Raw genomic sequence first — 22,448 nt, forward strand, 5'->3', positions numbered from 1 at the left:
TAAAAATTTATAATTGTATGAAATCTTGTGACTCTGAGTCCATCTTGGGTGGACAGTAAGTGCCATGGCCAGGCTCTTGTGCTGCCCAAAGTGTATCCATTGAGGAGATCCTTTCAATAAATCTTTGCTTAATTCTTTAACTCTATCTAGCTCTGTTCCAGGAACCTCTCAAGGCATCACCTACAGCCTTAGACAAGTTTGAAAGGTATAAATGAAAATTTATAATTGTATGAAATCTTGTGACTCTGAGTCCATCTTGGGTGGACAATGAGCCAAGAGCCAATGAGCCATCTTGGGTGTAGCCCTGGCCAGGCTCTTGTGCTGCCCAAGGTGTATCCTTTGAGAATATCCTTTGAATAAATCCCTCCTTTATTCTTTAACTCTGTGTAGCTCTGTTCCAGGAACCTCTCAAGGCATCACCTACAGCTTCAGGGCCTGAAAAGTATAAATAAAAATTTATAATTGTACGAAAACTCGTAACTACTGTCCATCTTGCGTGGACAATAAGTGCCATGGCCAGGCTCTTGTGCTGCCCAAAGGGTGTCCTGTAAAGGCCTTTTTGATAATAAACCCTCCTTTATTCTTTATCTAGCTGTGTTCCAGGGCATCACCTCCATGGGGGTGTGAGCAGCGGGGCTCCCCGTGGCGCCGCCCGTGCCGCTCTCACCTCGTGCCCGTGTTTTCTCCCCGCAGAGCTGACCTGCCCGGGGTGCAACATCTCTAAAGAAGCTGCTGCAGGATGAAAAGATGGCAGCGCGGCTGCTCGCACCACCAGGCCCCGAGAGTTTTAAACCCTTCACTCCGGAGTCCCTGGCCAACATCGAGAAACACATCGCGGAGCTGAAGAAGAAGCAGCGCTCCAAGCAGGACAGCAGCCACCGGGACGACGATGAAGACAGCAAACCAAAACCAAACAGTGACCTTGAGGCGGGCAAGAATTTGCCTTTCATCTACGGGGACATCCCTAAAGGGCTGGTTGCTGTGCCACTGGAGGACTTTGACCCTTATTATATGACCCAGAAAGTGAGTCTGCAAGGAAGGAGTTGCTAAAGCGCCTTTTTTTCTTGGGAGTTTGCAGGTTTGGGTATGGTTTGAACAGAAGATAAAGGAAGGGAGTCTTGGATGGGGATGGTTTGGTTGTTTTGTATATATAAAATATTAGAGGTGATATGATCGCCTCTGTCACTCAGTCTTTAAGGGTGGAGTTAGGAGAGCAAGATCTGGAAACTAAAAATAGTTCAAGTTGTACTAATGTGCCAATTTGAACCATCAGAGCAATAAGAAGAATTTAATGGAGGGGTAACAGTAAGGGTTTCAGTGTGTATTTCATCACTTACGTGGAATTCAGTCTGAAGTTGATGGTTATGAAGCGCTGGGACACAGAATCGTGGCAAAAAAGGAGACTAAACTCACTTTCATCTTAATTTTTATTTGTCTAAGGTGATGTGGCAGGAAGCATTTATGGGTGCTGAGGTGTTTGGAGAAATGGTGTCATGAGGGAATGGTTGGCAAACTCTGCTGGGGATGAAGGGGAGGGATCCACTGGTGATGGAATGAGGAGCATGGTCACTGATTTCATTAGAAAGCAAAACTGAGGTTCTTCAGTGTTTAATTTCATTGCTTTCTTTGATACAAGTCTAATTGAGGCAGCTGAGACAGTCACCATCTCGAGTGAGGCTCAGCTGTGCCTCTGGGGGAGCTGCAGACTGAGCTGTGTGGGTGACAGGAGCTGTGCTGTGGCTGTTCAGAACTCAGAACTGGCTGAGTGTGGAATCTGTCATGGGTGATCAGCGAGTTTGGTCAGAGTTTTTGTTGGGACAGACGTTTGTGCCACGCTCAGGAGTGACTCTGAGACTGGCAGGGCATCATTGACATGAAATCAGCTGAATTTGGGGAGTGATGAGTGTAACTGACCCTTCTTTACTCTGATTAACATAATGGTTGTTTGTGTCAATTAATTCTTGTGTCCTGAGTGCTGAGGGCAGGTTCTGAGTCAGAACAGGGCTGTGAAATTTGGGGATCTGTGTTTGGCATCGTGGTGCCCAGCTGATGTGCTCCTCCAGGAGATGCACCACCAGGAGCTGCAGCTTAGGCTCCAAAATTTGCCCTGAACCAAGATAAATATCCTCAGGAATACTCTTTATTTATTAAACAAATATTTTCTCTTTATTAAACCAATCTGGCTCTGGTGAGATCAGGTCATAGAATTAAAAGATTTGGGTTGTGAGGGACCTTAAAGCTCATCCAGTGCCACCCCTGCCAGGGCCAGGGACACTTTCCACTGTCCCAGATTGCTCCAAGCCCTGTCCAGCCTGGCCTTGGACACTGCCAGGGATCCAGGAGCACCCACAGCTTCTCTGGGCACTCTCACAGGAGAACTCCCAAGGTCTCTCAACCCTTTTTCCCACCACAGAAATGTCTGTGATGCCACTGTCAGAGCTTTGAAGCTCTCTGTGTCTGTGAGGTGCAGGGCTGGTGTCAGTGGGAGAATTGGGCCAATCCGTGTTTATTCTGGCTGAAGGAGGGGGCAGTGCTGAAGGGACAGTGGGCAGAGCTCCCTGGCTCTCAGCATTCCCCCCCAGACCCCAAAAGGAGGCTCAGGGAACCCCCTTATCCCTGCTGCCGCATCCGTCTGCGCGTTTGCCTCCCAACACGAGGCTATTAATAAACCTTTCATTTGGAGAGGCAGGAATGAGCTGCATTCCCTCTCTGAAGGCATCTGTCACATCCCTGGGAGTGCAGGGAAGGTTCTGGAGATGGGAGCAAACCCCCCCAGCCCTGCTGACCTCCCCACAAACCCTGAATCCTCTGCTCCCCTCCTGTCCATCTCAGCCTTGCCTTAGTGCTCCGTGCTGCTTCCAACAGTCAGTGACTTTCCACAAAGAATTTTTTTTTTAAGGCCATTAAAAAAGGCCCTTCTCTGAATCATCAGGAATTACGAATCTGCTTGAATCATGGGAAGTTTTCCAAGATTTTTTTTTTTTTCCCTCCCCTTCTCCAGAAGGTTTTGCATCACAGGTCTTTGCTTTTGCAGCGTGCACGGGGACGAATCAGCTGGTTGCTTTTCCCTGCAGGAGGACACGGTGATCTTGGTTTGTCTAAGGAAACTGAAACTGCATTTTAACAGAGCAGCTGAACTTCCCAGCACCTGTAAGCTGATATTTAAAGGAGAAACAGTGTGACCTGGAAACAGAGCCGTGGCACAGGGAGTCACAATTCCTGGGTTTGTAGCCCAGCAATGGTTTTGTCCAAGGTGCTGCTCTTTCCTCTGCTAAGTTTTGCAATATGAGAGTCACAGAATCCCAGAAACCTTGAATTGGAAAAGACCTCCAGGATCAAGTTCAGCTTGTTCTCAGCTCTGGACACATTCTAGCCCCTGAGTGTCTCAAAGTGAGGGGTAAATCATGACTCTGAGGAGAATCTGGAATCCCTTTGCTCACAGGCAGCAGCTTTGGGAGCTGCTTTAGCTCCTTTTTGTCCCTGTGTAAGGACCAGAAAGAATTCTTTCATGTTTTCTTGTTTTACAACTTGTAATGTCTTTCCAGTTCCTGGGTAGGAGCAATAGTTACCCAATTTTACTATGGAAACCCAAAACATTTCACATTTCAATTAATATATCCAAAAGGCAGCTATATGAACTTCCTCATTCATATGTGCAAACAAAATTCAGGAAAAACCCCCTGTAAGCAGCCCCAGCCTTGGGAGCAGAGCAGCCTCATGTCCTTAAATCCTTCAGTGTTTATTAAGACATCAGGAGCATCTTCCTCTTTCATTCCTACAGCCAGGATTTCCATTTTGGAAGTTTTTCCATCTTCTGTGCCTCTGTTTCTTTCTGAACCATTCGCTCCTCATGGTCCAGCCCATCGCTCCTCAGCACCTCCTCACCCTGTTCTTTCCCTCTGGACCCTGTTCTTTCCCTCTGGACCCTGTTCTTTCCCTCTGGACCCTGTTCTTTCCCTCTGGACCCTGTTCTTTCCCTCTGGACCCTGTTCTTTCCCTCTGGACGTGGTGTTTGCCACGTTGGGGTTGTTCTCCTCAAACGCCTTCCATTTCCAATTCCCTCAAATTCCATCCCTGCTGCGGGATGAGGTGAAGGTGCTCCTGCAAAGGCTGCAGTGATGAGGCAGCAGAAGGTCCCTGGATATTCTGTGGGCAAGTTTAGGTGGATAAGATGGATTTCACTGGGAAAAGGAGGAGTGTCCACACACACACACACACAGGTGAGGTCTGACTGGGCTGGGACGTCTGAGGTCACCCATGGCCTCCACAGAAGCACCTGAGGATCTCTCCAGAGCCTTCGTGCCAAGGGAGTGACTTGCAGCTTTGTCAAGTCACATGCCAGCTTTGGAAACGGGCCCTGTGGGTCCAGAATGTCACCTTGGCCCAGGAAAATCACAGGGATGTGAGGGACCAGCTGCAGGAGGCACGTCTGGCTCTGGGATGTGCCTCAGGAGCCGTGGCCGTGGTGTCTGCAGGGAGAGCTGGTGACTCTGCAAGGTCACGACACCATTCCTGGGTTTGCATTTCAGAGAAGTCACCAAAACAGAGGAAAGAGTCAGAACCATCCCAAAAAATCAGATTTTTATTCTTATTTCCAGCATCTCATTGCCTTTCCCAGGTCTTGAGCGCTTTGATGGTGTTTTTTCTTCCACTTTGGCTTCAAAGGAGCGGGAAAAGCGAGTGTGGAAGGGAAAGAGTGAAGAAAGGAGGTTGGATTCCCTGGCAGGCGTGTTCTGCAGTCCTCTCCAGGTGTTGGAGGGAAGGCAGAGTGGGATGGAGCTGTTGGTGCTGTGGATCCAGGCATGCAGAGCTGGGATCAGGGAGTGCCAAGTGTGGAATCTGCTCCCATCTCCTCAGTAACTGCAGCCCACTCGTGAGGGGGAAAGGCTGGAGGATTATTTCTGGCCAGGAGGCAGAGTGGATTTCCTTGCACAGATTGTGAGGTCCTTAAAAGTCAAAAATCAGGGACTCCCTGCAGCAGCTGCACATCTCCCCGGGCTGGGGTCTCACCTGAGCAGGACAAAGGGCTCAGCCCAGGCTCAGGGGTTCCTGGGGCACCTCAAACCTTCTCCCCAGGGCTGCTCTCAGCGCTGGTTGTGTCTGTAATTCCTCAGCCCCCAGGGTGGCTGAGTTTGCTGTAAATTCCTTCTCCAGCAGCCCCAGTGGCTCGCTCAGGGTGTCACCAGGAAGCCACTGCTGCAGGAATGTGCTCCCATATGTTCTGAGGCTGTTCCTAAAGCTGTTTGCTTCTGAAATCTCCTGCCCACTCCCCCTCACTCCCCAGCCATCACAGAGCTGCTCAGTGGCAAACCTGCAGGAAGCAGGAATGTTTTAAATCTTGCTGGAGCTGGAATGATTCTTGCCATCCCCCAGTTGGTTCTGTTGCTCTCCCAAGCACAGTCATCATTTTGCAGATTGATTTTTATGGAACCTTCTTTTTATGAAGAAGGTTTTGGTGAGTCCTGATGAACTTGGTGGAAACTGAAGAGGATGGAGTTTTTGGGGAGTCCAACCAGACAAAACCATCTCCCAAACTGACTGCAAAATACCTTTTTCCAGGCATCACCTTCCTCTGAGTTTTGAGCTTTGCTTCAGCACATCTTAAAAGCTCTTAAGGATGTTCTTGGCCCAGCTCCAGAAAATGTTTTAAGAGCTTGCAGCCATTTTGAAATGGAGTTTTAATATGTCAGCAGCAGAATGGAAAGCTAGGAGAGGGTTTAAATTGCCAAACACTTCTTGGCTTTTGGGCTTTTCTTTCTACTGACAAGACCAAGTGGAGATTTACTCAGGGTTTTAGAGGGTACACAGGGGAATGGTGGATGTCGTAATCCATGAGCAGATTGGAATTCTGACACCTCACTGGTGTGAGGGCTGTGCTGAAAGGCCCAGGGGTGATGTGCTTTACAGGCAGGAGCAATTCAGCAGGGTTTGTGGTCTAAAAGGAGAAATCTGCGCAGAAAACAAGGAGCTGCCTTAGGTGCAGTCACACAACAGGTGAGGGACTAAGCAGGAGAAACATGGAGTGCATGTTTGGTAGGCAGTGGGATGATGAAAACTTAGATTTGTTTATGGAAAGGGTGGTCAGGTATTGAAAGGGGCTGCCCAGGAAGGTTTGGAGTCCCCATCCCTGAGATTTCCAAGGAATGAGTGGACACTCAGCACTGTGGGCTTTGGGAAGTTCCTGTCTTCTTCCAGCTCCCCTTGTCCCACGTAATGTCCAGCACGGTTCTGCTGGAGGGTTCGTGGCTCAGAAGGTGTGGGAGAGTTGGGAAATCCTTTTTAAAAGAGATTTTTAAAAAGGGGGATGCGAGTCCTGGAAAGTTTGTGGTGTCAGGGACAGGGGGGGAGCTGATTCCTAGAATTGGGTGTCCCCTGAGCACTCTGTAATGGCAATTTTGCAAAACTTTGGGCCTTTTAGGAGGTTTGTCCATGCCAAGGTGATCTGGTCATTAATTCTTGATGCTGCAATTTAAGAGCTGTCCAGGGCTGTCTTTAAAGTGCTTTTGCTGGGGATGCATTAGTGGTTCTGCTAACAAACCTTCCTCTCTCTGTGCTGAACCACAATCTGATTTTGATTTCCTTTGCAAATAATTTACTGCTCAGTGGTCTAATTTAACCAAACGAGCTCAAACACGTTGTTCCATTGACGAGGAAAATGACAAATTTCCCAAGATGAATCTCCTGGGGAAGCCTGAGCTGGCAGAGAGCCCTGGTGGATTCCCTGGGGTTGGGCTCTGAGCTCAGGGCTGTGCCAGCTGGGGTTGGAGACAGGAGTGAGTCCAGCTGTGCTTTGGGGCCATCCTGGAGGGGATAAAAACGGGAAAAATGGTGCCAGGGAAAGGGCTTTGGCTTCTCAGTGCACACAAATTGCATTTTTCCCTCTGTGGGTGCTCTGGGTGTGAGGCACCCACCGCCCCAGTTTGCTCCTGGTGCTGCTCTCTGCAGGGAGATGGACCAGCAGAATTCTGCCCCACGCTCACATGGATCATTGCACAGGTTCTTAATGGAGAAATCATCCTGAACTCCATTCCACAGGTCCTGAATGGAGAAATGAACCTGAAATTCCTTCCACAGGTTCTTAATGCAGAAATGAACCTGAAATTCCTTCCACAGGTTCTTAATGCAGAAATGAACCTGAAATTCCTTCCACAGGCTCTTAATGCAGAAATGAACCTGAAATTCCTTCCACAGGTCCTGAATGCAGAAATGAACCTGAATTTCCTTCCACAGGTCCTGAATGGAGAAATGAACCTGAATTTCCTTCCACAGGTTCTTAATGGAGAAATGAACCTGAAATTCCTTCCCCAAGTCCTGAATGGAGAAATGAACCTGAAATTCCTTCCATGGGTTCTGAATGAAGAAATGAACCTGAAATTCCTTCCACAGGTCCTGAACGAAGAAATGAACATGAAATTTATTCCACAGGTTCTGAATGAAGAAATGAACATGAAATTTATTCCACAGGTTCTGAATGCAGAAAAGAACCTGAAATTCCTTCCACAGGTTCTGATTGAAGGAATTAATCTCACATTTTCATCAGCTCTGTAGGGAAAAGTGTTGAGATTGCTGTGCTGGGGATGGTGGGTGACCTGTAGACACTGCCACCACATTTTGTCCTCTTTGCCTGTCAGTCTGTCCTCCCAGGGATTTGTAACAGCAGGATTTGTTGTGGTTATTTGGGAAATGTGATAATTCACTTGTGGGGAGTTTTGAATACGTTTGAGACAAGAACTCTGAGTTGTTTTTAGTGATGCACTTTTTCTTATTTTTTGCATCAGTAAGAAGGGTGAGTTCAGCTCACATTGTTACAGCAGAATTCAGAAAGTCCAAGACCCTTAATTACAAGTCCTTTTAAAGAGTTATTAACCAATGAAACACTGCTAGCAAAGATATTTATATTTTTGACCCAATCCTTAAATATTTCATTTTATAGAGCCATACTACAGTGTAAACTTTCTTAGCCATTCATGTTATAACACACAAATCTATAGTGCTATATTCTAAACTCCTTCTTTACCTCTGTAACTACTTTTATTATTTTCTATATCCTAAACACTAAAACTTCAAAGTTTCCTTTACTTAGCTTAGCGTGTCTCTACTTTAAATCCACATTTTTACCTCTAATACTTAAGTTTAAAGGCTTTTTCCAAGGTCTCAGATCAAATCCTGTTTTTAATATTAAATTTTAGCTTACAACTCTCAAATTCTAAGAGTTCTTTACATGTCACATTCCAGCAGGGGCTGTGCCAGATCTGGTTCTGGGGCACTGAGGATCCTTAGAAAGGAATAATGGGGTGTGAGAAAGCAAAGAGGGGCTTGGGTGGGAAATTTGGAAAATTGGCTTCTGCCCTGGCTGGGATCTCAAATTAAATGGATTTTTGGAGTAGAATTACCCCTGGTGTCCTGGTGGGTGATGTCTGTGATGTTCAGGTGTGTTGTACCCTAATGGGAGTTTCAAAAAGGAGATTATTAAAAAAAAAAAAGAAAAAAAAGCAAAACAGAAAATGCTATTTTTTTTACCCTGGAATTCTGTCTACTTTGTACAATTCCTTCTATGATTTTCCTGCATTAACTCTCTCTCTCTTTCTTTCTTTTTTTCTCTGCAGACCTTTGTAGTACTAAACAGAGGGAAAACACTCTTCCGATTTAGTGCCACACCTGCCTTGTACATTTTAAGTCCTTTTAATCTGTTTAGAAGAATAGCTATTAAAATTTTGATACATTCATATCCTTTTTGTTACTGAATTACCTTTGGGTATTTGTTGAAAACCTCTTAGCTGTTGTCTTTTGCTAATCTTTTCTATTTGTTGAAAATCTCTTAGCTGTTGTTATTTGCTCAGTTCACAAATATAAATGCCTCAGAATATGCAAAAAAATCCAGATTTTTACTGGAGGAAAAAGCAGTTCTTTAGCCACATCCAATGAAGGGAAATTCTCCTTTATTTTCCCTGTTCACACACATGGATGAGTTTTGGAACAGATGTAACTTAAGGTTGTGCTTCACATGAAGGAGTGTTAGGCTTTAAAAGCTACTGAAATGTTTAAATGGAATTAAAATATAATGAAATAAATACTAGAATATTACATAGAAATAAACAGAATTATTATCTGGAGAACAAACCACAGCCACCTTGTCTGTAATTAGACACTGCCTAATTTCTTGCTCTTTGGGCATTTCTGAAACATCCTGCTGATGGCAAAGCTCCTCCAGAATGTCCCATTGCAGAGCTTTGGAGGCACCATCTGATGGTGTTCTTAGGAGAAAAATAATGTGTTTTATTGACTGAGCTGCTCCAGCCTGTTTATTTATTTATTTTTAGAAAATGGATCTAAAGTGGAAACACATCCACATGGTTTAGAGGCTTCTATAATCTCCCTTCCTGTACCTCAGATGGAGGAAAAGCTTTTCCATCTTTTTTCAGAGTTGAATTGGGAATATTTTCCTTGGCTCTGAGATATTTCTCGTGGCCTTTCCTCCCCTGGATGTGCAGCTGAGGGAGGAATTTCTGTCAGGCTGAGCCTGAGGTGCTGCTGGAGGCTCTGGGGGCTGTTTGAGTCTCCTGAAATAATTTTGGAAGTCAAATATCTGAATATTTCACCACTCTGCTCCTAATCCAGGAGTTACTGAATAGATGGATTTGGGGGCAAGGATTCATTTAGGCCTCTGAATTGAATTGAGGCATACCAGAAAATATAACATTGATTTATATACAACTAATTTTAAAAGTAAATTAAATTTATATAAACCAGAAAATTCATCAAATGGTGATATAAAATACTATTTATGTAGTCATCTTTGTTATATACTATATATGTATATATATAAAGTATATTAAATTTATATAAACCAGAAAATTCATCAAATGATGACACAAAATGTTATTTATGCAGTCATATATGTTATATACTATATATATATATTTATTGTTATATATAGTTATAATTATATATAGTTATATAGTTATAATTATATATAGTTATATATACATATATATAAATAAATATGTGTATATATAGTTATATAGTGTATATATATTGTGTAGTATATAAATAGCATAATACAGTATATAATACAGTATATAAAAATATATAACATATATTTATGTTTACAATATTTATATAATATATTTTATATAATGCAGTGTATATATAATATAGTATATATTATATATAGTATATAAAGAGTATATATAATAAGTATATAAAAATACATAGTATATAGTCTATAAATAGTATATAGTGTATAAATATTATATATAATTCAATGTATACAGCATATAGATATTGTATGTAATACGATACATTAAAAATAGAAATAATTTTATTTCCCTCGACTGCTGGGAAATATTAGCAGCCCACAGAGAATAGCCTGGAAATGGTTGGATTTTCCTTCATCAGTGACATTTGGGGACTTTAGGGGATTTAAGGAGTCACCGTGTGTCCCTTTGCTCCTTGACTCTGTCCCACAGTATTTAGCATGATCATTATGTGCACTATTTTGACCAACTGTGTATTCATGACTTTTAGTAACCCGCCAGAATGGTCAAAGAATGTGGAGTAAGTAGAAATTATTGCATTTAATTACCAATTATGTGTTTGTAAGAACCTCCAAAAATGCTGAATTTGCTCCTTTGAGGACCCTGTTCCTCCCTGTGCGTTTTTGTTGCATGTTCCCCATGTTTATTTTTCTTTGTGTTTTTTGTGGGTTTTGTTTGGTTTCTTTATTTTTGCTTTTGTTTTGGTTTGGTTTGATATATGGATTTTTTAGGGGTTTTTTTGGGGTTTTTTTTATGTTTTTCTGCAGGGTTTTTTTGCTGTTTTTTGAGGGTTGGTTTGGTTTAGTTTTTTGTGGGTTTTGTTTGGTTTCTTTATTTTTGCTTTTGGTTTGGTTTGATATATGGATTTTTAGGGGGTTTTTGTTGTTTTTTAAATGTTTTTCTGCAGGGTTTTTTTGCTGTTTTTTGAGGGTTGGTTTGGTTTAGTTTTTTGTGGGTTTTGTGGGGTTTTTTTTGTTTTTTGGGGTTTTTTTGTTGTTTTTTTTGTGGGGGTTTTTTTGTTTTGTTTTTTTGTTTTTTTTTTTTTTGGGGGGGGAGGTTTTTTGGGGTTTTTTTGGCTTTTTTTCTTTTATCTTTTGGAGCCTTTTATTTAAACCAAAGTCTTTACAATTCACCTTTTTTTTTTTTTTTTTTTTTTTCCCTACTAAAATGACATTTCCTCCTGCCAGGTACACATTCACCGGGATTTATACGTTTGAATCACTCGTGAAAATCATTGCCAGAGGTTTCTGTATAGATGGCTTCACCTTCCTGAGGGATCCCTGGAACTGGCTGGATTTCAGTGTCATCATGATGGCGTAAGTTGGGTTTTTCCAGGGATTTCTGTGCCTGGGAGGGAGCGAGCCCTTAGCAAAAAAGGTTTATAAGGAAAAAGAAGATCAAGGAAAGCTTCAATGAAAGTTTTAGCCTGGTGGGATTTCAGCTCTAAACTGCAACAGCATGGAGTTAGTGGAGTTGCTACTGCAAAAAAAAAAATAGGATTTTCTGAAAATTGCCTTGATTAATACAAGATTTTAGGTGGTTCATGCACCAGAGGGGCAGATCAGCAGAGGAACCAAATATCTTCAAATTCCAGTCCCTACCACTCCTTCCTTGAGCTGTGACTGGAGGTTGGGCTGTGATTAACCCATTAATAACCGGTTAATAAGCCATTATTAACCCATTTCCCATGGAGCTGCAGTGTCAGAAAGGAGATATTTGATTTTCCTTCCTGTTTTTTTTTCTCTCGTGGAAACACCCTGAACCCAGAGTGAGCTCCCAGTGTGGGTGCACACAGACCAAACCCCACCTGGGAATTATCAGTCCCTTCATTTCTCCACAAATTACCAAATCCCACCAGTTTTAAGGCATTGGTCTGCAAGGAATGTCCCAAATCCCCCAGTGGGGATTGTTTGTAACCCTTTCCTTTCCAGAGGCCAGGCTCGGCCTGTAGGCTCTGTACAATTCTTTTTGTGTCAAGGGCATTATTTAAACCACACTAAGAGTTTTTTGAAGCCTTTGAGGCCTTTCTGCAGCAGGAAAAATCTTGAATGTTGAGCATGTCTGTGCTTTTTCATAGCGAGTTTCTCCCCACGTGGCACAGAGGAAATATTCTCTAAGCTGGGGTAAAATAAAACTTTGCTCTAAGCCTCTTCTCCCCTGTGTACCTTGGGTTTATCTGCTTGGAAAAAGAGAACCAAACCTTCCTGTGCCTCACAAACAGACATTGAAGCGTAAAGGATTAAAAGTGGAGGATGCTAATTAAAATGAAGGATGCTAATTAAATGGAAGGATGTTAATCAAAGCAGAAGATGATTATGTTTTCTTAAAAACCGTGAAGTGAAGCGAATATACCTGAAACCCCTGATCTGAGGTACAGTCATGGAATCATGGATTGGTTTGGGGTGGAAGGGACCTTAAAGCTCATCCAGTCCCATGGACAGGGACATTTCCCTCTAGCCCAGGTTGCTCGGGGTGGTGTCACCAAATCTCCTCAAATATTTGGAGATTTGTTTTTACAATTGCCGCTTTCTGCAGAGATCGAAAATTCCAAATTCTCTCTGGGACTGTGTTAAGTTTGGGGCACCATGATATGAAAACCCTCTGAAGGTGTTGGAGAGGGTCCAAAGCAGGGTCAGGAGGGTCTGAGGAGGGCTCTGGGTCTGTTCAGCTGGACAAGAGACTGAGGGGAGACTCCGTGGGGGCTGCAGCTCCATCCCGAGGGGCAGCTCCCATCTCTGCTCCCTGTGACCAGGGACAGGACACCAGGGAACCACTGCAGCTCTGCCAGGGCAGGGAAATCAGGAGAGGATTCTTGTGCCAGAGGGTGCTGGGCACTGCCCAGGCTGCCCAGGGAATGGGCACAGCCCTGAGGCTGCCAGAGCTGCAGGAGCTGCTCCGGGGATGCCCAGGGTGGCATTGTTGGGGTGTCTGTGCAGGGCCAGGAGCTGCCCTGGATGATCCTTGGGGTCCCTTCCAGCTCAGGACATTCCATGATTCCAGGTGAGGATGAATATCCAACCAAGTATCTGGTTGAGGAGCAGAGAGACTTAAACCACATTTAACCCCTGCACCTTTGTCTCTCTCTTTGTCTTCAATGCCAATTCTGAAGCGTTTTTAAATCACAAGCTGTTTCCTACAAGCAGACAATTTGTGCAAAGGAAGGTGACCCCAACGGTGCCATTAACTCTGGTTTAATTCTGCAGGTATATAACAGAGTTTGTAAACCTAGGCAATGTTTCAGCTCTGCGCACTTTCAGGGTTCTGAGAGCTTTGAAAACTATTTCTGTAATTCCAGGTAAGGCGGCCCCGGTTGGTGTTTAGCTGTCGGGTACAGGCCCCTGTGAGTGATGTATTGCTTTGTCTGTAGTTGTTGTTTTATTTTGGTGTGTGTATTGTCATGGTGTTTTTTGTGTGTGACCTCCCTCATTGCAGATATGTCACAGAGTTTGTGGACCTTGGGAATGTCTCAGCATTGAGAACTTTCAGAGTTCTCCGAGCTTTGAAAACTATCTCTGTAATTCCAGGTGAGAACCATTCAGCATTAAAGGCTGGGCTTGTGTGTGTCTCCTCTCTGTATTTCCCTTCCCCTCCTGCACTGCTCATTCCTCAGAAATGGCACTGGGATTCTTTGGATGGGATTTGCAGTCTGTGTAACAGAGCAGTTTGGAATCAAGGCTCCTGGGCCATCAAATTATGGGATGAACAGGCTGTTACTCCATATTTTTCTGTCCCTTTTTATGCTGATTTCTGTCCCATTTTGTACTGATCTCTGAGACTAAAGCCAGGCTTTAAAGTTTAATTCCAGAGGAAAAGGATCAGGCTCCTCTTCAGGCTGAACAGCTTCTGGCTCAGGGACTCGCCCTGTTATTGTCAGTGGTTTTGGAGTTGCTTCAGGAATAATTTTATAAAGCAACAGAGCAAAACCCAACAGAGATTAAAACCTTTTTGCCCATTTCCTGTGCCGCCCCAGAGCTGTACTGGTCAGGACCACCCTTCCCAAAGCTGCTTCTGAAGCTGTAACTCAGCTGGGTGTCACAGAGTGAGCAGTGACCCTTCCTCTGGGACACCACGGAGACATTATGGACTGAGAACCCCAGAATTCCAGTCTGGTTTGGGTTGGGAATTACCTTAAAGCTCATCTTGTTCCACCTCCTGCCACAGGCAGGAACATCTTCCACTAGGCCAGTTTAATCCCAGCTCGGTCCAGCCTGGCCTGGAACACTTCCTGATCCTGAATTCTTGTGCAGAAAAGCTTCATGCACGTGGTTCCTCAAAAGTGCCCCTAATTCCGAGGCCAAGCTTAAGGCACTCAGACATCTCCAGCTTTTTGGTTTCCAGGTGCTCAACCCAAAATAACTCCTCGAAGAGTTTTGGTCTCAGTTCCTTTGTGCTTTGTTCCCTCACGCATTCCCCGATCCTGCAGTTCTGGCTCTTTCCCAGGCTGCCAGGGACCAGCCTGTGGGTTTGTGGGGCTCATCCCTTTTGTGCCATCCCAGACTGCCAACCCCATCAGCTGGACCTGCCTGTTGTGCATGATGATGGTGATGGTGGTGATGATGATGATGATGCTCCTACATGGCACTGCTTTCCTTGCACCCATTGAGAACATGCTGGAGTGATGTTCCTCCTGAGCCTTCCTTCGTGTCTGGTGATTTTTAAGAGCAAAAGACCTTTGGGAATTGCTGTGAGGAGTGGGTCTGAGGGGTGGTTGTCGTTCTCTCAGCCTGCTCCAGAGAGCTCTGCCTTGCTCACAGGAGAAGCATTGATGTTAAACCAGTTTTGCCTGTGTTTTGCTTTCTTAATTCTAGCAGTGTGGAGATGATGCAGCTTTCAGGAGCTGGTTGCTGGCTGTGTCTCAGCATGCCTTGTGTTCCCGTGGAGGGGAGCAGAACAGCTCAGTTTTGGATCATTCTCTCCATAGAATTTAAAACTTTACAGAGTTTTATTTCAAATGGCAGGGGTTGGGCTGAGCCCTGCTGAGTTCAGCACACCTTTAATGTTATTTTTATTAGAGGGACAATTTTCATTGAATCAAAAGGGGTAATTTGCCACACACAGCCAAGGAGATCCTGTTTGGGTGTTTGGGACGCTGAACACACCTGAAATGGCAAAAATTTTGGGGTTTTGTTTCCATTTTTGGGGGAGTGTTGTCCAGGTGTGTTTCTGCAGTACAAATCTTGGCCCCCTCCATTTTGTGACAGCAGAAGGAGTGTAAAGCATTTGAATAATTGGCTTTTTGGGTTATTTAATATGAAAGCATAAAGTGCTCTTTATGGGTTTTACCACTATAATTTTGCAAGAAAAGGTGATTTTTAGAATACACTCAATATTAAAATATAAAGGGGCTCCCCTTCTGCTTCAGCACATGGAATGAGAATTTTAACTCTGTGCTGAGCTACTGAGAAGCTCCTTTTAGTGTTTTGAGTGCCATCTACACCTTCTGTCAATAACTGGAATTAAGATGTGTTTGAGACAAGATAAAAATGGGAAATACCACCAGAATTTGTCATGCCATGGACAAAATTCTGTGCTCTGTATGGATCTGTGTGACAGGAGCAAACTGTGACACCCATGAGCTAAACCACCAAAATATCCCTTTTTTGGTGGAAAACCTGTGTGAAACCGTGATGGTCTCGAGAAATTTTCCATATTGGCATTTGAGTTCTTAAATTTTAATTTCCACCTGGGTCACAGCTGCATTCCACATGGTCCAGGGAAAGCTGGACCCACGGAGCAACTCCACAGCTGGAAATTGTTGGAGTTGTGTTTGTTGAAGTGTTCCCAGTTCTTGGACTGGGATTTCTCCTGCTGCCAGTCCTGTCCTGGTTCCAAACCTGCCCTGGCCCACCTGAGAGAGAGAGAGCAGCATCCAAAGCAGGAGCCCATGGGTGCATGTGCAGAGCAGAGCCGTGGGGTGAGCATGGCACGAGGTGCTGGGGGTGATGTGTCTGCCACAACAGCAGCATCCTGCTCTGGGCTGGAAAATCCATGGGAAGTTTGGATGATGGGAGTAAATGACACTTCAGAAGAGGATTTTTAGGAGGAATGTGTCTGCAGCTGTTTGTTTTGGAAGCTTTGTGTTCCTGGGATGGGTCTAACCTCTGTTGGTCTACGAGGGTTTTGTAGGAGGAGGTTGGGAGGAGGGACCAAGGTTTCTGCTCCAGGGTTTATTGCAAAACGTTCATGTGGTCTCAGCTGGAACCTTGGATCTGGCTGACCCCAAATCCAGCAGTGATTTTTTTATTTTATTTCTCTTTTCTCCCTTCACTGCTTATTTATAAACCACAGAATGATCCTACTTCACACCAGAAAGGCTGACTAAAGGAGCCTAATTCAGTGTTGTTTCTGCATCCAAAATTCTAGCTAGCTTAGACCTGTCACCTAAAAATTAATTCTGAGTTCTCCCCACTCGCGAGTTCTGCCTCTCACGGACCAGACTGGTGTGGGAAAGCAGCAGGATTCCTTTTGGAATATCTTGTTTTTGATCCTGAGCCTGTTAATGACCCCAGTGGCCTCAGTAAATCCCAAAGCAGCGATGCTGTGGGTGAAGCCCTGCCCTGGCTGTAACCAAAGCCACCTCTGAAAGGGAAGATTCTGCTCCTGCAAAGTGGGCAAGTGCTGAGACAGTTCAGTTGAGCAGGAGAAACCCAAGATGTGGAGAGTTAAAGGTATTTGATCTCTGTGAGTTGTTGCAGCCTGTGCCAGCGAGCTCGGCTCGAGCACAGCGTGCCCACGAGGATTTTCATGGCAGCAAATCCCAATTTGATCCTCATTTGACAAGCCTTGTGTGTGGGGAGGAGTGGTTCCCCACATTGTGCAGTCCTGCTGCGAGGCTCAGGGACAAACATTGGGGTTTTGGTTTGTTCTGACCCATCCTTGCCTCCATCCCAGTGTTGTGCTGGCTGGGAGTCCTCACCACACACGCTTGTTCCAGGAACCTCCACCATTCACAGCCACAACCTCTCCCACCCTAGAGTCACTCCAAGGTACTGTATTAATCTGGGTTTTCAGTGTGGTTTCCTTCTACAGGAGTGATTTCCAGTCTTGTTTCCTTCTCCACAGGCCTGAAGACCATCGTGGGTGCCCTGATCCAGTCTGTGAAGAAGCTGTCGGATGTGATGATCCTGACAGTTTTCTGTCTCAGTGTCTTTGCCCTCATTGGGCTCCAGCTGTTCATGGGCAACTTAAGGAACAAGTGTGTGATTTGGCCAATTAATGTGAACGAGACCTTCCTGGATAATGGCTCCAGAGGCTTCGACTGGGAGGAATACACCAACAATGTGTGTAGGTATTTCTACACTGAGGGTCTCTAAAACCTCCTGACTTGGCTCAGTGCAGGAGTTCCAGCATGGCTTATGCTTTGGTGTGTCTGGTTTTCACAGTAAAAACCCCATGTGCAGAAGTTTTTTGGGTTTTTTTTTTGGATTTGACCTTGTTGAGATGTTCCTAGTTGAATTCATCCTTTAGAAGGGTTTGGATGTGCTCTTTTAGCTAAATAATTAGTCCAAAAACTATTTTTTACTGACAAATTTCTCAGCAGTGCTTTTGGGGGTCTTTTAAGTGAAGGTTTTAACAGTGTTATTATATCTTAAATCCTCTAACTCCATATGTGTGTGAATGTAACCTCTTCTTTTTCATCTTCAGCAAATTTTTACATCATTCCTGGCGCCCCCGACCCTTTGCTCTGTGGTAACAGCTCAGATGCAGGGTGAGTGTTGAGCTTCATTAACAACCAGTTTGAGCTTCATTAACAATGATTTACCTAAAGCTGGCACAACCTTTGGGATATTCCCTGTTGTTTCCTCTGTTGGTTCTGGTGTTACTTCACCGGGTTTCAAATTTCTTAACCTGATTATGAATCCATTGCTGATGCAATGTAAGGGACATTTTCCCTGTCAGGAGGCAGCTCTGGCCACCAGTGGTTGCCAGTGGAATTATTTCCCTCTGAATCCAATCAGAGAAGGGTGAATGGAGGCTCAGAAATGGGAACTTGCCATGTGCTGTTGGTTTTCCACCCCAACCTTCAGCTCTCTGGCCCAAGCTCCTGCCTTGGGCTCAGGCTTGGGGAAAAGCTGCGCCTTGCAGCGTCTCATTTCTGTAGGACAGGGAGAGCAGGGCTTTCCTGAAATCCTGTCTCCTTGTCTGCTGAACTCAAATGGCATGGAGAGAGCTGCTGTTTGCTGGGAGAGTGAGCCCTGACCTGGCTGCTGTCCCTCCCTCCCCAGCCAATGCCCAGAGGGATACACGTGCATGAAGGCAGGACGGAACCCCAACTACGGCTACACCAGCTTTGACACCTTCAGCTGGGCTTTTCTGGCTCTGTTTCGCCTTATGACTCAGGACTTTTGGGAAAACTTGTATCAATTAGTAAGTAAACACTTCACTTTTGTGTTGTATGTGGGGAGAATTTGGGGGTAAAACAGGAAAGGGAAATGTGAGAAGCTTTGTTTTATTCCTTCTCTCCAAAAGAGCGCAAGTAAACCTTCACAGTGAGGTTTTTGGGGGGAGGAAGGGGACATTACTGTCAGTAGGTGTTGGACTTTAAGTCTAGAAGGGATGGTGGGTCCAGCTGAGCTGTGAATTAATTTGGGAGCAGCCTTAGCACTGGCTGCAGGAGGCCGTGAGCGTTCAGCTCTGCTCACAGAGGGTGCTCAGGCTCTTTGGAGGGCACAGAGTTTTCTCCTGACCTGAGGGTGCTTTGGGGACCTTGCTGAAGCAGCTTTTTCTCGATTTGGTTTGTTTTAAGGGAGTCTGAGCATTGGGTTTCACACTGTGCCTCTGAATTCTTTTCAGTTTGGATGCTCCCTTAAGGGAGGAAGGTGGATGTCACCTTTTGTGTTCATGGCTAAGGAGTGTGCAGGGGAAATGCTGAGCTCTGGAATATTCAGCACTGCTGGATTTTCTTAGAAACATTCAGGTCAAGAAACTTGGGATCAGCTCTTGCATCTCATGTCAGGGAAGCCTGAAGTTGGGTTTTTTTTTCCCTTTTCTAATCCCTCTTCCACTTGCAGACTTTACGAGCGGCAGGAAAAACCTACATGATCTTCTTTGTGCTGGTGATCTTTGTGGGATCCTTCTACCTGGTGAATCTGATTTTGGCTGTGGTGGCCATGGCCTACGAGGAGCAGAACCAGGCGACCCTGGAGGAGGCAGAGCAGAAGGAGGCGGAATTCAAGGCCATGTTGGAACAATTGAAAAAGCAGCAGGAAGAAGCACAGGTGAGAAAAAAACAATTTCTCTCTGTAGAGGTGATGAGGCCCTGGTTTCCAGAAAGGCTGATTTTACTTCCTGCACAAGCAGACTATAAAAACCCTAACAAATTCTGGCTGTGAGTGTATTCCAAGGAAAGAATAAACCTCTCAGTCCTGCCCCAAAGTCTTTTACTCAGGTGCATTGAGCCAAACTCTTTCTTCCAGCAGCAAATGGAGCGTTAACGGTGGGAAAATGTGATTTATTTTTGCTTCCCTTTTCTGCACCCTCAGGCTGCTGCCATGGTCACCTCGGCAGGGACGGTGTCTGAAGATGCTGTGGAGGATGATGGTGGGGGCAGGATGTCCCGCAGCTCCTCGGAGATCTCCAAGCTCAGCTCCAAGAGCGCCAAGGAGCGCCGGAACAGGAGGAAGAAGCGGAAGGACAAGGAGCTGTCGGAGGGAGATGAGAAGTGTGACAACGAGAAGGTGTTCAAGTCAGAGTCTGAGGATGGCATGAGGAGGAAAGCGTTCAGGCTGCCAGATAACAGGCTGGGAAGGAAGTTTTCCATCATGAACCAGGTAGTTTTCTGTTCCTTCACTAATGTTTGTGGTTGAGGTCAGGATAATATTCTGTTTAGATTCCTGTTGGTGTCTCAAGGGTTGTGCCCACTGTCCTGAACTCTGTTGGGTCAGGAGGACACTTAGAACCCAAGCTGATGACAGTGTAGAGTTAAGTCTAACAATGTAGTTTCTATCTAAACAGTTTATACAGGTGCCAGTTGGTTTTGACCCAGGAATAAATTGGTTTTGTTAACAAACTGCTCGCAACAGGATTGCTTTCACATGGGAGCTGCAAAATGCTAGCTTGGCTTAGAATAAATGACTTCTAAAAGAAAGAAGAAATTGCTTGGAAAATCAGCCAGAGAGGGCCTGATTTTGAGAGGACTTTATTTATCATTTTTCCACCTTACTGCAGTGTCATGGCAAACAGGTCCCTGCTGGGTAATAACTGACATAGACCCCATGTATTACAGAAGGCTGATCATTTCCTTTATTAAGAAATCCATACCTTTATAGACAGTTGTGATAGAGCTGGACCTAATTGGTCCTCCAATCAAAACGCCATCACCACTCGATAATTAAGAAACCACCCTTAATAAACAAATCTCCATAACACGCTCCACACGTTCACAAACACCAGGTGCAGCAAGTTAAGATAAGAATTGTTTCTGATTCTTTTCTTTGATCTTCTCACAGACTTTCCTGGGAAAGTTGTCTGTTTCTGTGGCTGGAGAGCTGCAACACTCACTTTCCTCCTCTTCCTCCCCCAGTCTCTCCTCAGCATCCCGGGCTCCCCTTTCCTCTCCCGCCACAACAGCAAGAGCAGCATCTTCAGCTACAAGGGGCGTTTCCGTGACCCGGGCTCAGAGAACGAATTTGCTGATGACGAGCACAGCACGGTGGAGGAGAGCGAGGGCAGGAGGGACTCGCTCTTCATCCCCATCCGCGGCCGCGACCGGCGCAGCAGCTACAGCGGCTACAGCGGCTACAGCCAGGGCAGCCGCTCCTCGCGCATCTTCCCCACGCTGCGCCGCAGCATCAAGAGGAACAGCACCGTGGACTGCAACGGCGTCGTGTCCCTCATCGGGGGGCCGCCCTCCAGCATGCCCGGGGGCCGCATCCTGCCCGAGGTAGCTGCTGAGCGTGGGGTGGTCTGAGCAGTGTGGTGTGGTCAGCATGGTCTGAGCAGTGTGGTGTGGTCAGCATGGTCTGAGCAGTGTGGTGTGGTCAGCATGGTCTGAGCAGTGTGGTCTGGTCAGCATGGTCTGAGCAGTGTCATCTGGTCAGCATGGTCTGAGCAGTGTCATCTGGTCAGCATGGTCTGAGCAGTGTGGTGTGGTCAGCGCGGTCTGAGCAGTGTGGTGTGGTCAGCGCGGTCTGAGCAGTGTGGTGTGGTCAGCACGGTCTGAGCAGTGTGGTGTGGTCAGCACGGTCTGAGCAGTGTGGTGTGGTCAGCATGGTCTGAGCAGTGTGGTGTGGTCACCATGGTCTGAGCAGTGTGGTGTGGTCAGCATGATCTGAGCAGTGTCATCTGCTCAGCATGGTCTGAGCAGTGTGGTGTGGTCACCATGATCTGAGCAGTGTGGTGTGGTCAGCATGGTCTGAGCAGTGTGGTGTGGTCAGCATGATCTGAGCAGTGTCATCTGCTCAGCATGGTCTGAGCAGTGTGGTGTGGTCAGCATGGTCTGAGCAGTGTGGTGTGGTCAGCATGGTCTGAGCAGTGTGGTGTGGTCAGCATGGTCTGAGCAGTGTGGTGTGGTCAGCATGATCTGAGCAGTGTGGTGTGGTCACCATGATCTGAGCAGTGTGGTGTGGTCAGCGTGGTCTGAGCAGTGTGGTGTGGTCACCATGGTCTGCTGAATGTGGTCTGAGCAGCATGGTCTGAGCAGTGTGGTCTGCTCAGCATGGTCTGACCAGTGTGGTCTGACCAGCATGCCTATCTGTTTGGTTCTAGTACAGAGGATTAATGACATTGTATGTTATTAGAAATGTTCTCTAAAATGCAGTCTGTAATTTGTCTAAGGCTGCAGAGCACCGGTCCAACCCAGCAGAAAAAAGGGCTTGAGTTTTGGTTGGACCACTTGCATATTGTAGGAAGGTGGGAAGGACAGAGGGATGCACAGATGATAGAAAATACAGAATATGGAAATGCAGACCAAGTGCTGCATTTCTGGGCTGAGAGTGGGTAAGAGAGGAGACTCAAGTCTGTATTAATCACCGTCTGAATTTTTCAGGGTACCACTGAGATCGAAATTAGGAAGAAGCCTGGTGGGTCTCTCTTGGTCTCAATGGATCAGGTGAATGCGTCCTATGGAAGGAAGGATCGGACCAACAGTGTCATGACTGGGTTGACCAACACCCTTGTTGAGGGTAGGTGTGGTTTGGGGATTAGAGGGACACCCTTGAGCTCTTTCCAGTGCCTGAAGGGGCTCCAAGAGAGCTGGAGACAGACGTAGGACAAAGGGGTGGAGGGACAGGACACAGGGAATGGCTTCCCACTGGCAGAGAGCAGGGATGGATGGGATATTGGGACAGAATTCTTCCCAGTGAGGGTGGGATTGCCCAGAGAAATTGCCCCATTCCTAAAGTGTCCAGGGTCAGGTTGGGCAAGGCTTGGAGCAACCTGGTCTAGTGGAATTCAGCTCCCCCTGCTTCAGAG

The 22,448-nt window shown here is 45.8% G+C and overlaps 1 protein-coding gene across 3 annotated transcripts in view; it reads left to right on the forward strand.

Moving 5' to 3' along the window:
• Window positions 1-22,448, forward strand: part of SCN8A (sodium voltage-gated channel alpha subunit 8) — a 55,756-nt gene that overhangs the window by 8,518 nt on the left and 24,790 nt on the right. The window contains exons 2-13 of one of the 3 annotated variants that reach the window (XM_063179191.1): window positions 694-1,023; window positions 8,607-8,724; window positions 10,467-10,557; window positions 11,225-11,353; window positions 13,241-13,332; window positions 17,100-17,321; window positions 17,682-17,745; window positions 18,263-18,404; window positions 19,049-19,255; window positions 19,520-19,807; window positions 20,560-20,919; window positions 22,024-22,159. In XM_063179191.1, coding sequence (XP_063035261.1) covers window positions 748-1,023; window positions 8,607-8,724; window positions 10,467-10,557; window positions 11,225-11,353; window positions 13,241-13,332; window positions 17,100-17,321; window positions 17,682-17,745; window positions 18,263-18,404; window positions 19,049-19,255; window positions 19,520-19,807; window positions 20,560-20,919; window positions 22,024-22,159 — 2,125 coding nt within the window. In that variant the 5' untranslated portion in view covers window positions 694-747. Of the gene's footprint in view, window positions 1-693; window positions 1,024-8,606; window positions 8,725-10,466; window positions 10,558-11,224; window positions 11,354-13,240; window positions 13,333-13,469; window positions 13,562-17,099; window positions 17,322-17,681; window positions 17,746-18,262; window positions 18,405-19,048; window positions 19,256-19,519; window positions 19,808-20,559; window positions 20,920-22,023; window positions 22,160-22,448 lie in introns of those variants that run through there. The other 2 variants (XM_063179190.1, XM_063179192.1) reach the window with 2 other exon arrangements.

This window comes from Melospiza melodia, chromosome 31 (genome assembly GCF_035770615.1).
Source record: "Melospiza melodia melodia isolate bMelMel2 chromosome 31, bMelMel2.pri, whole genome shotgun sequence".
Taxonomy (NCBI): Eukaryota; Metazoa; Chordata; class Aves; order Passeriformes; family Passerellidae; genus Melospiza; species Melospiza melodia.